Source organism: Saccopteryx leptura, chromosome 12 (assembly GCF_036850995.1).
Source record: "Saccopteryx leptura isolate mSacLep1 chromosome 12, mSacLep1_pri_phased_curated, whole genome shotgun sequence".
Taxonomy (NCBI): domain Eukaryota; kingdom Metazoa; phylum Chordata; class Mammalia; order Chiroptera; family Emballonuridae; genus Saccopteryx; species Saccopteryx leptura.
Window position 1 is genome coordinate 7,499,105 of NC_089514.1, and position 12,465 is coordinate 7,511,569.

Genomic DNA, 12,465 nt, shown 5'->3' on the forward strand with positions numbered 1-12,465 from the left:
GGGGGAGGGGTGGAGAAGCAAATGGGCGCTTCTCCTGTGTGCCCTGGCCGGGAATCAAACCCGGGACTTCTGCACGCCAGGCCGACGCTCTACCATTGAGCCAACCTGCCAGGGCGAGATTTTTTTTTTTTTAAAGAAAGAAAGAGAGAGAAAAGAAATAAAGAAGTTGATGTTACCCATAAGAAGTTATGAAAGCCAAAACAACAAAAGCAATTCCCAAAGATACCATCTCCAGCTGGAGAGAGATTAGAATGAGATCAGGGAGTCCCCGGAGGTGGGTGTGAACTAGATGGAATTGTCTAGAGTACACTGTGCTCCCTCTGCCTCTGGATTAAATTTGCCACGTTGGACCAGAAACATAGCAAACGCTTAGAAGGAAATAAACAAAGCCATTGTTACAAGTGGCACAGCCGTGCTGTTCAAGGACACTTAGCATCTTTGATGAGAGGTGCCCTAGAACCGGACAGTGAAAGGTTATCTAGTCTCTCTGACCCAGTAGACATTATATGAGAGAACAATTTTGAAAAGCAGTGTATAACTGCGAACCAGAGTCACTTGAGGCATTAAACACAGAAAATTGAACAGGAGGGATTTGCAGCTAAGATTTGCTAACCTAATTTCATGTTTAAAAAAAAAAAAAAAAAAAAGGCATGTAAGTACTAAACACTAATGGGTTTAATAACCTTATTAAATCCATTATTCAAAAATTATATGTGATCAAATTACCATTGATTAGCCATCTTATAATTATACTTGGCAAAACAAATAATTAGCCGGAAAGTTGGCCTTTTGAAGTTGAGTGAGGCTAATGGGAGAGGATATGGTCTTACATAAGTGACTCTCCGATTGTGGTCCCCGGACGCCTGGCAGGAGGGGTCTCTGAGGGGTCCTCACGGTAAAAACAACTTTTACAACGATACTAAGACAGTATTTGCCTTTTGGACAGTGTAGCCATCTGCACCGATGGTACAAAAGCAATGGTGGGTGAAATTCTGACATCTGGGGGTGGGTCAAAGCAGTAGCCCCAAACTGTATCAGGAGTCACTCTGGACTTCACGGGCACACACTCCGGATTTAATAAAGGGGGAGGGGAGAGTATTCCGTTTCAAATGTTGCCTATAAAGCAGGGGGTGGAGGATCGTTAATTGTATTAAAGTAAGCACACGAACTTTTAGTAATTTCGTCTGAGGAGCTGGGAAGTACGCATGCATGAAGCACGTTTGCCGCATAACCGAACACGACGGTAAAGCACTGGTGTGGTTGAATTGGGAGTGGGATTCATCAGTTTCTCACGGAATACCATTTTTATTGAAAAAGACTGGAAAACAAACGATGGTTGCTCAGGCTTGGCTATGTAGCAGATATTTTATCCAAAATGAATAAAATGTACTTGTCACTTCAAGGAAAACAAATAACACTGTTGGTTACTAATCATAAAAAATTTGAGCTTTCAAAGAAAATCTTGAGTTCTGGAAAACGTGCGTGTTCTGCTACGACCCTGACAGCCTCCTAATACTCAAAGACTTTCCTAACGAGCTGTGTGTGATGCCAGCCACAAACGCGGTGCTTTGATTTTGTGTCATAAAATGTACGAACATTTGGCAAATCTGCATAACTGAGCGAGCCAGTATTTTCTCCAGGACCGGAGTGTAAAATATAACATCATGCATGAGTCAAAAGATCCACTCGACATACAAGGCAGACCAACCCCTTCTCCTGTAACCAGGTGCAAAAAGTTGACTGATGCAATTTCAGATTCCACAGTACAGCTAATCCGTCTTTAAGAAGCTACCATTTGTCAAGTTTCCGTGTGGAACAAAGACGTTTATCCAAAGTTACATGAAAAGGATATGAATAAAAAAAACAATCACAACAGACTGAATGCAGAAGGGGATATGGGAACCCCATGTCTTCTGTTATTGAGATAAACATTGGAGAATTTAAAAACAGTAAAAAAAAAATCTTCATCTTCTCGCTAATTGGGTCTATAGGGTGGGAACATATATTTTTTTACAGGAAAAAAAGTATTTACATTAACATGGAATGGGCATTGTTATTTTAAGTGAATTAAAATGAAATGTTCTTTCCAATTCCTAAGTTTTAATTTCTAATATATAAATACTGTTATAACTCACGTAATCAAAAGCTCCCTGGGTTTCTCAATGATTTCAAGAGTGTAAAGTAGTCCTGAAAGCAAAAAAAAAAAAATTATTGAAAACTGTTCCACGGAGTGAGTGAGAAGGAGAAATGTGGCTGAGGACGAGGGCGCGACGCCCACGTGGAGCGGGTTGGAGAGAGAAGTCAGAGAGGACAGCCTTCGCGGTAGAAAGAAACCTGAGAGGATGCGGGGTCCCGAGGTCACGGGAAGAACGTGTTTCCAAGGAGACAGGACTGGGAGCTGAATGCTGCTCTGGGTGGAGGCGGAGCTGGAGGACCAGAACTGCGCTCGGCCCCCCGGGGAGTGCAGAACGGAGGTCATGGGACCTTCTGGCCGGAGACAGGTTGGTGGGGAGGGGGGGAGGGGGAGATGGAAGCCCGCTGGGGAAGAACGGGTTCAGAAGGTGACGGAGTCGCTGTGGCTGAGCGTCAACGGCTCTTGGCAGAAGTTTTACTGTTCGAGGGAGAAGGGAAACGGGGTCCTAGCTGGTGGGGAATAGAAGATCAGGGAGACATCTCTAGATGAGGGGCTCTACAGCAAGCCGAGTGGTAAGAAGATCCAGAGGAGGGGGAGCTGGTGGGGTGCAGGGAGGAGCAAGGCTCCAGAGCAGGCGAGAGGGGAAGGGTCGCAGGCAGGCGGCGTCCCTGCCCTGGGGCCGGAGGACCCTCTGGGGACCCTGGCTCTGAGCAACAGGACTCTTCTCACATATTCTGACAAATCTCTCCACCTGCAGTGACCTCCCCCCCCTTGACGTCACTTATTTTTATATGTTTTTAATTGGTTTACTCAAATTGTGAGTATATTTTCATTTAAAAAAGAAAAAGCACTTGTACGTGAAGGGAAAAGCCGGAAGCCTCCCCCGATTTCACCCCTTTTCCCAGAAGGGAGCTCTGTTATTAATTTAGTGTGATTTCATCCAGACCATTTCTGCACGATCACGTGCACGTATCTGCACATCAAGAAACAAATGCTTTGTTGGGGTTTTGCCATAAATGATATCATGCTTTGCATAAACACGCTATAAATCAGAGTTCTGCCCTAAGAATCCTTCCCCAGGAACTTCCCCTGCCGGTGCAGTTCCACGTGGTAATTCACACGACGGCTATTTTAACCTCCCGCTGATGGACGGTCCGCTTAGTCCCAAATCCTCACCGTGCCCAGGAGTGCCGCAGTGAGCATTCCACAGTGCTCTTTATGACTATTTGTGAGGGTTTCTTTAGAACAACATCTGCTGGGTCGGAACATAATCTGTTTGTAATTTTCCATAAAATAACCCCTCCAAAAGGGCTGTGACAATTTCGCCTCTCACAAATAGTGTGTGGGGATATACTTGTTCCCCCACGCCCTTGTCAATCCTGGAAATTGTCCGCCTTCTTGGTCTTGTCCAGTCTAACAGCATTTTATTGCTATTCTAAACAGGTAACGTCCTGATTACTAGTGAGTTTGAGCATCTTAGGCGTTCACCGTCACCCCTGACTTCAGTGCGGGTCACTCGGGGGTCAGGTCCTTTGGACAGCCTCCTCACACTAACCCTCACCTGCCTGCGTGATTCTGTCCGGTGCTCCTGCTGGGCTTCTTCAATGTCAGGGTCACCTCACTTGTCATAAGTGCTGGCTCATTGTCTCCCCACCGCACCTGCCCTCCCCTCCCCCACTCTGAACATCTCCAACGCTGGACCCGCCCCTCAGCCCTAGCCGGCAGGCTGTGTGGTGCCCCCACAGTGCGGTGGGTGCGAGATACAGAATCACTCGCGGAATTCAGAGGGATGTCACTTTACACTCGTAGAGTGCTTTACCATCTGCGAACTTCCTCCCCTTGCATTTTCCCAGATTGCCTAAATCAAATCGGATTTGCAGGGATAAACATTTCAGGGAAAACGCCAGGGACCAGGGAAGAGGTGGATCAACGGCCTGAATGGGACCGCCCGCGGCCTGGCGTGCTGCGTGTAAAACTCAGTCTGCGGAATCTTCAACCCCTGGTCTTGACCGTCCAGTGTGCCCTGCCATAGACGTTCTACAAGAAATCGGCCAAATTCGTTAAAATAGTAAAGCAACCGCGTGGTCAACACACTGGAGAAAATATATTTAAAGGAAAAGGATCGAGGCAGTCGTTTTGGCCAGAATGATATAATTTTGCAGTCTAGATTGATCGATGTAAACTGAAAAAAGTCCAAATTCCCCTAGTAGAATTCTTGTCACCAACTGAACCTATCTCAGGCCATCTCAAATCTCAATGCTCAAACACGGGTCACAGCAATAAGTCAGCCATACTCTTCAAAAACTGTGCAGTATCAGTCCCGCCATATTTAAAGAGTATTAAACATATATATATATATATATATATATATATATATATATGTATTTTTCTGAAGCTAGAAATGGGGAGAGACAGTCAGACAGACTCCCGCATGCGCCCGACCGGGATCCACCCGGCACACCCACCAGGGGTGACGCTCTGCCCACCAGGAGGCAATGCTCTGCCCCTCCGGGGTGTCGCTCTGCCACGACCAGAGCCACTCCAGCGCCTGGGGCAGAGGCCAAGGAGCCATCCCCAGCGCCCGGGCCATCTTTGCTCCAATGGAGCCTTGGCTGCAGGAGGGGAAGAGAGAGACAGAGAGGAAGGAGGGGGGGGGGGTGGAGAAGCAAATGGGCGCTTCTCCTATGTGCCCTAGCTGGGAATCGAACCCGGTCCCCCGCACACCAGGCCGACGCTCTACCACTGAGCCAACAGGCCAGGGCCAAGTGTTTTTTTTTTAAGCACTAGTTTAAATAAAGGAAACCAAGTTCATTCCATGTAAGACTCACCAGCACCTTTAATAAGCCACCTTTGTATCTCTCCAAGGGATAACATGCAATATTCCCCAAGCTTATTTGATCATGGAACTGATCATGCAGAATCTGCGTGTGTGTGTGTGTGTGTGTATGTGTGTGTTCTATGATAAAGATGCATATCTGGAAACTGGTGTTTCGTAGCATCCTCTGAGAGGTGCTGTTTAGATCATCAACACCATCTATGTCACCAATGAGCTTTTCAGATTTACAAGCATCCACCGCCTTAAGTCCCTGTTTCTACCTCAGTTTAATGTTTACCCCGGTACAGGGGGGCGTCAAATCAATCCTGAGGCTGGGAAGAGCCAGTCTGGACAGAGTTAGAACTGCTCCGAGCTCAGAGAAGGTCCGAGGAAGAAATCGTAGTGGGGGGTTAACTTAACAGGTAAGAAGCCGTGCCTGAGCATCGTCCTTCATGAATTATTGAACACAATGCCCAGGAAGTCTCTTTCCTCATACCATTTACTCTGCTCCAGACTCAGTATCTATCGTGCCTGCTGCCTGGCTCGCCTTTTCATGTCTGAACTCCCAGGATCTCCACTGCAGTCATCCTCTGTCCTCCCCCCTGCACGCACCCCGGCATAATTAGCTCATTACCAGTTTCTATGAACACACCGCAAATCACATTCTGCATATTTATCTCTCTCTGAAGCTGGAGTCTCGGTTGCTTTGTAATGCAGTGAACTAGAGGTTACACAGGGCTCTGGGATGTGGCTAGTGTTGACTGACAAGAAGGAATTTCTTAAATTCTTTAATCCATTCCCCAGGCCCCATGCTGGCCTGACCTCCATCCACATCAGAAAGTGAACTCCCGACTCCTTTTCTGACAACTTCCCAGTCGAGGTCCCCGGAGAAAGCCTGTCTCGTCTCTGTGTTATCCGCTTTCATCCTAATCCACTTCCCTGCCCTAACCCTTCGCAGCAAATATTACCCTCTGGCCCTCACTGACCCTGCGGCTTGCCTTCCCGGACCCTGTCAGTTTTGTGACTGATTCCCTGAGAGTCAACTTCCTAGGACCTCAAAATGTATACCCAAACTAGCTGTGCTTCTAGAAAGAGTCAGAAATCACCTCAGAAAATTCACCAGGACGTGATACATCACTGTTGCTTGAACAACATCACCCGTGACTCATCCTCAAACCTCCGACACGCTAAGCCTTCTGGGAAGCTGCTTGGTGGCCTTGAAGTGGGTTCTGCGTTGAGTCACCATAGGAGGAGATCATTCTTTCCGTTCTAAATCAACCTCTTTAATTCGTTTGCATTCTTTTAGAGGCTCATTCTTGAATTTCTTCTTTTCTTTTTTTTATTTTTATTTTGTTTTACCTTCGGTCATATGTGAAACGGAAAGGGGAAGGTGGGGTTAGAATTCTATCCGAGAAAGTGATCTTTTGCGTTACCTGAGTCCAGGTTGGGAAAAGCTACTAGTAGACATTCTGTCTGACACTTACCTATTTTGAATTTTGTTGTGGAAAGCAAAATCTGACCAGCGTGTCCTCACACGAAATGCTGTACCTTCCTGGGCCCCACCGTCAACGGAGCTGATAAACCTGGACATTTGATGTGATGACCCTGCCACTCCCTCCGCTGACGCCGCCAGCACCTTGGGCGTTGGGAGAGGTGTGAGGACGAGGACTTTCAGTCCTCCTCCCTGAACCCCTCCGACGACAGGACTGTAGCCATCACCTCATCGCCTGGCCCATGGGACTGGGTTTTGATGCACAACAAAGGAAAAAAGGAAGAAACAAAGAAATCACGCTGGGAAACCTGAGTCCTGCTAAGGACAAGGAGCAAGAGGAAAGGCCATTCAAACCCAGAATGGCCATCGCAGCTGACCTTCCTGTGCTCCCCGCCCTCAGTCTATCTTGTTAATTCAAATTCAGCGGACCCTCTATGCCAGGGGTCTCAAACTCGCGGCCCATGGGCCGCATGCAGCCCGCCGAACAATTTTGTGCGGCCCGCAGTTCGTGGATTAGTCTGCGGGCTGCACAAAATTGTGGATTAGTCTGCGGGCCACACAAAATTGTTCGGCGGGCCGCGAGTTTGAGACCCCTGCCTATGCCGATAACTTCATATGAAGCCATCTTCTCAACCTGTAGGCATCTCAAAATATTGTGTTATAAGCTTCTTAAAATGTTGTCTCGCTCCCTCTGTTCTCTCGGGACACCTGAGTACTCTTTGACAAATGTAATTCCCAGAATTTACAGGAGAGATTATGTATTTGAGGTGGGGATGAAAGAAAACAGTATCTTCGATTACATGAAATATTTTCTAGTGTCTTTGTATAAAACATGAATCCCAAAAATTTTGATGTTCTTTCTGGTCAGAAACATGCATGAAAGCTATTCGCTTATGGGTGAAGATTTCTATATTCTTGCAGTAAAAAGGGGTAACTAACTGTATCCATAATGTTAATAGCCACAGTCGTTACTCTCCATGAGCAGGTCAGAAACAAAACAGGGTTTCAGTACATAAATTTTGTTTGTAGAATGATCAGAAATACGTGTAAATGTTGGTAACCATCCCTTTCCCAAAGGAAAGTAACCCCTCTTTATTGACCGTGACATTATTTTAGTATTGAACTCAAATCTAATATCCATTTCCCACCTTCTTTTTTCAAAATGGAATAAAATTGTTAAGGCCAAGGACATAAACAATGCAGTATATGAAGTAGTCAGTTCAGACTTCTGGGTAAGATAGCAGATTGAACAAAGCGCTTTCTTCTCCCTCTGGAGAAAGCCCACTACAATGACAGAAGATGAGTTTGTCCACAGGGATGAAGGAGCAGGAAGAGCCGACAGCCACAATATGCTGGAATCCAGAAAGCAGAAGGACCGGTGGTGACCGGCTTCCTAGACTCAGGAGCGGTGCGTCCTGAGCTGCCAGGAGGGGGAGCCAGAAGCAGCCCGCTCTGCACGGCAGGACCTCCACAAGACTTGGGAATTGACGATGCGTGGTAGCCCCAGAAATGCAGGCGAAGCTAGATGCGGAAGTGTGGGCTGAAGAAGCCTTTAGATCCTCGGACCTCTTCCCAGCTCTCCACAGTGAGCGGCACCCCTCGCTTACTCGTGTGCGAGACAAGAGGTCTGTTCCCTGGAGAGGCGGGAGTGAAGGGCTCTGGACTGGGAGTCAGCAGATGTAAGCGGGGAGAGGAGCACCCCACTAAAACACAAGCACACTAAACGCAGAGGACCCATCCCTCCAGCCCAGAGTGCTGGGAACCCGGCTGGAGACAGAGCGATCTTTTCCTGAGGAATGGGCACACCCTGAGAGGAAAGCCCCCCAAAAGACACAGAAAGTGGGGGAATCCCTGAGAAAGGCCCAGCCAGCCGATGGTGAGGACTAGAGTAGCGAATCACACCCAGGGGCTCACTTTCCAATCAGCTTTTGAGTTTTCAACCAGTTTCTACTCTTAAATATAAGCCAAGAAACAACCCAAGATCATAGATATCAGAAGGAAAACTTGAATGTGAAAGACAATATATATATATAAAAAAAAGAGAGAGAAAAAAAAAAAACAACTTCAAGAAAACAGACTATGACTTTGTTTACTAAGGGGAAATAAAAAAAAACCCTCTAATTAACATTCTACTTATAAATATAAGTAAAATTAATATTTTCAGAGAGATAGGAGAAGCTATTTCATGATACAACAAGAACATGACACTAAAATTAAAATTATATCCAAAGAACAAAAAAGATCACTTGGAAATTATACTTGCGAGATCAGATGAGTTCCATGGAAAAGTTGAAAGATAAAGTTGAGAGTGTCATCCAGAAAACAGAGCAAGACAAAGATATGGAACATGGGACAGAAAACCGAGGAAAATGAGAGGCGAGTCTAGGTGACTCACTATCCAAATAACAGGCGTTCTAAGAAAAAAAAAAAAGAAAGGAAGAAAACAGCAATGAAGTCACTGAAGAACATCTCTCAGAACTGAATGATATGAATGTCCAGGTTAAAAGGGTCCATCAGAAGTCCGACACCCAGAACGAAAAGAGAGCCGCTCCCAGCCTGTCATCGTGACATTTCAGAACACTTGGAACGAGATGCTTCTCCCCATTCTCAAAGGCCCAAGGAACAGAACAGCTCAGACAACAGCACCGGGAGGCCAGGGGCCAACGGATCAATTCCTTCTGGCTCCGGAGGAAAATTGATTTTTTTTTATTTTTATTTTTTTGCCTAGAATTCTGTAACTCTATGTTCTGGTTATCTATTATTATACACAAAGTACTTCACACTTTAGTGGCTTCTAGCAAGCACCATCTTGATTTCACCTCCCAATGCGGGGGTCAGGAATGCAGCCAGCGCTTGGCTGGCGGCTCTTTCTCTCCACGTGATGCTGACCATGGTTACTGAATGGCGTTCACCCGGTGGCTGGGCTAGAGGGTCCAAGGGGCTTCCCTCACGTCGCTGGCGCCTGGGAAGGGGCAACGAGAAGGCTGGGCACAGCTGGGGCCTCTTTCCTTTCTGAGTAGAGACTTTTTTTAATAGACTTGATCATTTTTTTTTTTTTTTAGCAGTTTTAGGTTTCCAGAAAAACTGAGCAGAAAGTAGAGAGAGTTCCCTCTAGTCCCTCATCTCCTCCTCAATTTCCTCTATGGGAACATCTTGCACTGGTGGCAGTACCTTTCTTGTCAATGAAGAACCATTATCGTGAGGACTCTTCACTAATGCCCATCATTTACACTAGGGCTTACTCCTTTTGTTGAATATTCTGTGGGCTTTGACAAATGCATAATGATGCCTATTCCCCCAGGGCAGTATCCTGCTATTAGTTTCACTGCCCTAAAAACCTTGGGCTCCACCTATGAATTCCTCCTGCTCCCTCTCCCCAGCTCCCTGGAAACCAGTGATCTTCTACTGTTTCCACGGTTTTACCTTTTCCAGGAGGCCATATCGTTGGAATCGTGTGGTATGTAGCCTTTGCCAATTGGCTTCTAGCACTTCTTGGTATGTAGCCAATTGGCTTCTAGCACTTCGCAATATGCACTTAAGGGTCTTCCGTGTCTTTTCATGGCTTAATAGATCCTATCCTTTCACTGCTGAATAGTAGTCCATTGTTTGGATGTACCACAGTTTATTTATCTATTCACCTATGAAAGGACATCTTAGTTCCTTCCATTATATGGCCTTTTTACATGCCGTCTCAGTAGGGTAGTCAGACTTCTTACCTGGGGTTATCAGGGCTGTAAGAGACAAAGTTGACGGGTATCTCTCACTGGTTCTCAGGGATCTAGTGTCTTTCTAGTCCTTGCCTTCCCAGCACACAACTTATCCCCACAGTCTGAAATGGCAGCATTCCTATTCCAGTCAGCAGAATGGATAAACAGTACAAAGAAAGAGCAAAGAAACTTGCCAGTTGTGTCCTAAGAAACATTCTCAGCAACTTCTGCTGAATAATTTTACTTCCATCTCATTGCTCAGAACTTAGTGAAGAGGCCACTCCCAGCTGCAAGGGAGTCTGGGAAAGCGGTCCTCATTCCGGGTAGATACACATCCTACTAAAGCTTTTATTGAAATGGACAAAGGGGAGACATGGACCTGAAGGACAACAGTGTCTGCCACAGCTTCAGAGCAACTGGGAAAAGAAAGAGAATGAGGCCGTATTAAAAATACAGGGACAGTAAAGATGGCCAATTGTTCAGGAGACCTACACAGCTTTTGATAAAAGAATTACAAAGAGATGACTCTGGAGGTCTTTATAAAAAGGAAAAATTTGCCTGACCTGTGGTGGCGCAGTGGATAAAGCATCAACCTTGAAATGCTGAGGTCGCCGGTTCGAAACCCTGGGTTTGCCTGGTCAAGGCACATATGGGAGTTGATGCTTCCTGCTCCTCCCCCTTCTCTTTCTCTGTCTCTCTCTCCTCTCTCTCTCTCTCTCTCTCTCTCTCTCTCTGTCTCTCCCTCTCTCTCTCTCCTCTCTAAAAATGAATAAATAAAATTTTAAAAAAATGAAACAAGATTAAAAAAAAAGGAAAAATTTGATCTTACCACATTCATGCAATCATTTTATAGGACTGCTTCATATAACAACTTACATAGTGACAGTTTAGAAGGCTTCTGCAGAGATTTGATTTCTTGAGTTTATTTTAACCACATTTTAAAAAATCATGATAAAGCCATGTTTGTTTGAACTTCATCCTGTGAATGTTCCAACATTAAGTATATGCATATATATTTGTTTCAGAATTAAAGAAAAGTCTATTTACCTTCATTTACGGCAAAGAAACCGCTGCAATCACCGGGACTACCAGAATCTCTCAAAAAACGGTACGTGCCTTCCACTTAAGCCTTCACCTATGTGCCTTGAATGACTGATTTTATTTCATAAGTACCACACACACCGAGAATTAGATAACAGAGACCACAGGACAGAATGAACAGTCTCCCCTTCTGATAGAGGGGCCCTGGGCTTAGAGCCTGTTCCCCTCAGCACACGAGAACAAGAACAAGGGGCAGTCAAGACACAGACAAAAGAGGGCGGCCGTCACCCAGCTGCAAAGAACTTTTTCTAGAACGGCCAAGGTGCAGGGCATTCAAGGCTCAGGAGGCAAGATCTGAGTGAGCATTGGCGGAACGAGGACTAAGCCAAACCAAGGTCATCGCAAAGACTCCGCCCTCCCCTCTAGTGCAAAGTCTCCCACCGTTTCAACTGGGGTGGGAGTTTTAAGGAAAACAACTCAGTGTTCATGGCTGAAATCACCAAAGCCATTAAGAAATGTATTTTTGGCCCTGGCTGGTTGGCTCAGCAGTAGAGCGTCGGCCTGGTATGCGGGGGACCTGGGTTCGATTCCCAGCCAGGGCACACAGGAGAAGCGCCCATTTGCTTCTCCCCCCCCACCCCCTCCTTCCTCTCTGTCTCTCTCTTCCCCTCCCGCAGCCAAGGCTCCATTGGAGCAAGGATGGCCCGGGCTCTGGGGATGGCTCCTTGGCCTCTGCCCCAGGCGCTAGAGTGGCTCTGGTCGCAGCAGGGCGACGCCCCGGAGGGGCAGAGCACCGCCCCCTGGTGGGCAGAGCGTCGCCCCTGGTGGGCGTGCCGGGTGGATCCCGGTCGGGCGCATGCGGGAGTCTGTCTGACTGTCTCTCCCCGTTTCCAACTTCAGAAAAATAAAAAAAAAAAAAAAAAAAAAAGATTAAAAAAAAAAAAAAAAAGAAATGAATTTTTAAGGTGATGGGGAGACATGCAGGTCTCCATCGGGACCCCCTGTTTCCTAGGACATCTGTGTCTTCTGGGCTTGCTCACCTGGGTGGTTCTCACCTTTGCATCTTGGACCCCAGATTCAGTCATTGACAAACCATAGCCTGACTAGTGCCTAATGAATTGCCAAGGAATGTCTGGTGACACCATGATGCAGAGATAGCCGACAATTAGTGCCTGGGGAGGATGTTACTAATCAACCTTGGCACCCATGTTGGCTACACCCAGATCCTGCCTCAGCAACTCTCACAACACAGCACGTCTGACCATCATCATCGACA

At 46.5% G+C, this 12,465-nt stretch overlaps 1 protein-coding gene across 1 annotated transcript in view; it reads left to right on the plus strand.

Moving 5' to 3' along the window:
- AOAH (acyloxyacyl hydrolase) overlaps positions 1–12,465 on the plus strand; it is a 124,467-nt gene that overhangs the window by 83,346 nt on the left and 28,656 nt on the right. Inside the window, exon 13 of the mRNA XM_066354183.1 lies at positions 11,174–11,256. Within this exon, the coding sequence (XP_066210280.1) occupies positions 11,174–11,256 (83 nt within the window). The remainder of the gene's footprint in view (positions 1–11,173; positions 11,257–12,465) is intronic.